This window comes from Juglans regia, chromosome 7 (assembly GCF_001411555.2).
Source record: "Juglans regia cultivar Chandler chromosome 7, Walnut 2.0, whole genome shotgun sequence".
Lineage (NCBI taxonomy): Eukaryota > Viridiplantae > Streptophyta > Magnoliopsida > Fagales > Juglandaceae > Juglans > Juglans regia.
The window spans coordinates 1902123-1905545 of NC_049907.1; the positions used below are offsets into that span (position 1 = coordinate 1902123).

The 3423-nt window shown below is 37.8% G+C and overlaps 1 protein-coding gene across 3 annotated transcripts; it reads left to right on the forward strand.

Moving 5' to 3' along the window:
* The first annotated feature begins 1807 nt into the window (after positions 1–1807).
* On the forward strand, positions 1808–3122 carry LOC109009079. 3 transcript variants are annotated; one of them, XM_018989423.2, is made up of 2 exons: positions 1808–2378; positions 2744–3122. In XM_018989423.2, exons 1-2 carry the CDS (start codon positions 1937–1939, stop codon positions 2824–2826), a joined length of 525 nt encoding a protein of 174 aa, XP_018844968.1. In that variant the 5' UTR covers positions 1808–1936; the 3' UTR covers positions 2827–3122. The 3 variants fall into 3 exon arrangements, with proteins under 3 accessions (XP_018844968.1, XP_018844971.1, XP_018844969.1); XM_018989426.2 differs by having other exon boundaries at positions 1821–2405; XM_018989424.2 differs by having other exon boundaries at positions 1843–2416.
* Positions 3123–3423: the final 301 nt, after the last annotated feature.

A 3423-nucleotide genomic window follows, 5' to 3' on the forward strand; every position in this document is an offset into this window, starting at 1 on the left:
TCTAGGCAAAACGATTAATATAGTTCTAAAGTGTGCAAATTCTATGTATCCTTTTTAAAAAAGTAGAGAAATTTGATATGCACATGAAAGAATAATTTTTTTATGTGAACCCAATTTTTTCAATAAAAATGTGCGAGTTTGCATACCTTAAAATAATATCTAGTATTATTTTTTTTATCTATTTGGTAGATAGTACTCAATAACAAAGAATGGATGCAAAAACCAGTGGTCAATTTCAATTTTCTATATTTGTAACTTACAACAAGAAGAAAAGAGGAAAAATATAATACTAGAGTTAGAAAAATACTCTAATTACAAAGAGATTACATCAAAGAAATCTCACAAATTAATGTGATCGCTTGGATATGTAGTTTGTCAGATTATAAAGTAATTAGAGTTATTGGCTAATAGAGAAAGTGGCTACATGAGTAGTGGAGTATAGGGAAGCACAATAAATGTAGACATGATGCAAATTATAGATGTGTCAACAGTTGTTTCTATATATGAATTAAAGATGGGAAGACCGTGAAATGTATTGGAGTTCCAATATTGGCAGCCTTGACCTGGTCTCATATTGCAACATGCACGTAACTTGCCTTGTACATATGATATCGATGATTTCCCTTGAAGAAAGAAAGAGATCATATCATTTCCTTAGAAGAAAGAGAAGAGAGCAATCCCAAAAAAAAAAAATCCCTGTTTTGCAATAAAACGAAGCATGTTTTGTCAAGTTGTCGAGTAAACAAGAACTAATAAATATGTTCGAGTAAAGCAGCAACAGCAAGCTAGCCGCCACCTCAGATTGGGACACAATTGGATCGTATACCAGTGGTGGTGTACGTAACTTGATTAATTTATTCAGCGGTTGGATGTTGAGATAGTTTTAATTTATCTAAATTAATTTATAAATAATAATATTTTATATACTCTATCTAGATATATTTAAATATAAATAAATTGATATATATATTTTAATATAAGAAATAAGTTAAAATAGATTTAACTTTTTATAAAAAATAAAAAAAATAGTGAATCACATTAATTAATGATTGGATTGATATAGATTCATATCACTTTGAGAACCAAATATAGCCTTAGTAGATGATAAGCAGACCCGTGACGGCATCACCCCCATTATCTTTGATTATTTTGTACATGGAAACCCAAGCAATACGGTATATGCTTTATTAAAAGGAAATTTAGAAGTCCATTAATATCTTCAATTTTCAACTCAATTTTGATTGATCATGTAGGGTCGTTTTATGATGTCTTGTATTTCTTATTCAGCGGATCTGTCATCGATCTGTCATCACCTGCAAAAAGTCTTCATTCTCTTGATTTCTTTGACTGGATTTCTCTTCACCACGAAGCCTTGGAAAATTACAGTGCATGCAGTAACTTATATATACGTCTTCTGTTTGGCAACTAAGAAAATATCTATGATTTTATATTCAAAACCAACAAGTCCTGATCTACACTGCACTAAATTTAGCTACTTTTTGTCGAGGTTAATTAATTACACATGCAGTAGATATTATGAAACACTGTGTTGATAAATGTCTGGCTACGACTGTACAGCCAATTCTCCCACCTATTAACTTCAAGAAGACTCCTAAATTATGACGTGTATAATTAAATCATTTCTGTCCTAATTTTTCTCGGCAAGCAAACGGAATATATATATAACTTTCCAGGAAAAAAGAAGGTAAAGAAAAAATGAAGCAAAGCTAAACGACAGATCATGATGACTCGGACCAACCCCACAGCTAAGTCATACCCGGCTCCACTGGCCCACTGCCATTCCCACCACAAGTTACAGCCTTCCCTTTAGAACGCGTCCCCTTTCATATATCCCAATGCCCAACCATTTCATCAGAATAAGGAAAAAGCCATAGCGCTCTCAGACCCAGCGCCCGAGGTCCTCAGACCTCCGCACATGCCCGCCCTAGGGGCTGTGCTCGAGGTCTCCGCCGCCCCCATGTCTCGGCCACAGGCGCCACCGCCACCTCAAGCATCGAAAACTCCGTCGCTGGCTCAACCGCGGATGATATCTCCTCTTTACAAGCAGCACTCGTGGTCCCCGGACGCCTATCGCGACGAGGCGTGGCTCCGGCGCAAAGGAAACAGCAAGAACCGCCGGAGCAAGAGCGTGACCGACGAGGATCTCGACGAGCTCAAGGCCTGCATCGAGTTGGGATTCGGCTTCGAAGACTCGCCTTCGCCCGAGGTGGATTATAAGCGCTTGTCTGATACTTTGCCCGCTCTGGGCCTCTATTACGCCGTCAACAAGCAATACAACGACACCGTTTCCAAGTCAACCACCACGCCGCCGTCTTCGTCCACCGCTTCGGAGTGCGACAGCACTCCGTCTCCCCTCGGTAGTCCCCTCAACCTCTTCGGCCCCGGTAAATATCATGTATTCATGAATTCCTCCATATATTTTTTGTTCCCTTAACTTCAAAGCATCATTTTTAACCAGAAACTTTTGATTCCATGAATATGAATTCGATCCTTCGTGTTATACCAATTAATTAGATTTACCATCTGTTTCATCTCAACGTGTTAGTTACTACACGTGAAATTAGCTCGATGATCATATAGGCTTATAGCTAGTATTTGTTAATTGTATATATAATTATATATAGCAATGCATAGATCTCCTTATCAGAAACATATATGTTTTATATATTTATGTGGTGCTGAAATCTTATTCTTGTTCTTTTCGGGAAATCGATCGGTGAAGGTGATAATCCTCAGACGGTGAAGACAAGGTTGAAACAGTGGGCGCAGGTGGTTGCTTGTTCTGTGCGGCAATGTTCAAGCTAATGAATGAATGAATGATATATATCGATATTGTATGAGGTTAAAGTGCGAGCCAAACCAGAGTTGTCAAAGTAACCAGACACCAACGTCAACCAACTTGATATGATTCTCTTCCCCTACCGACTCTTTGCTTGTTTTAGTTATTTTTAATTAGCGAGATTATGAAAGTAAATGTGAACGAAAACCCTTTTAAATGGAAACCAACTTGTACTGTTTGACTTTTTTTTTTTTTGCTTTAATTGGTTGTAATCGGCGGTGTTGTTAATTTGCTAGTGCCCAGCTGTCTTCTGATCTTTTCACTTGGTTTTGGTGGGATTGGTAGCTAGATTCTTTGTCTGAACTCTAGGTATAAATTAAGGGTCGTCATGAAAAGGAAGATACTTGTGTCTGATTGAATAGGGTTTTGTAATTTCCGTCTGTTTGGCCGGGGGACGTTTAGGTTAAGGAAATACAACAAAAGCTCTCTCTCTCTCTCTCTCTCTCTCTCTCTCTCTCAATGTTGGTAAAGCTTTTTGTCTGGACTGGAATAAGAATCACCTTTCTTAATGGCTACAGCTCGTTTTCTTTCATGGGATAGAACTTATTAATTCCTTTCGTGAA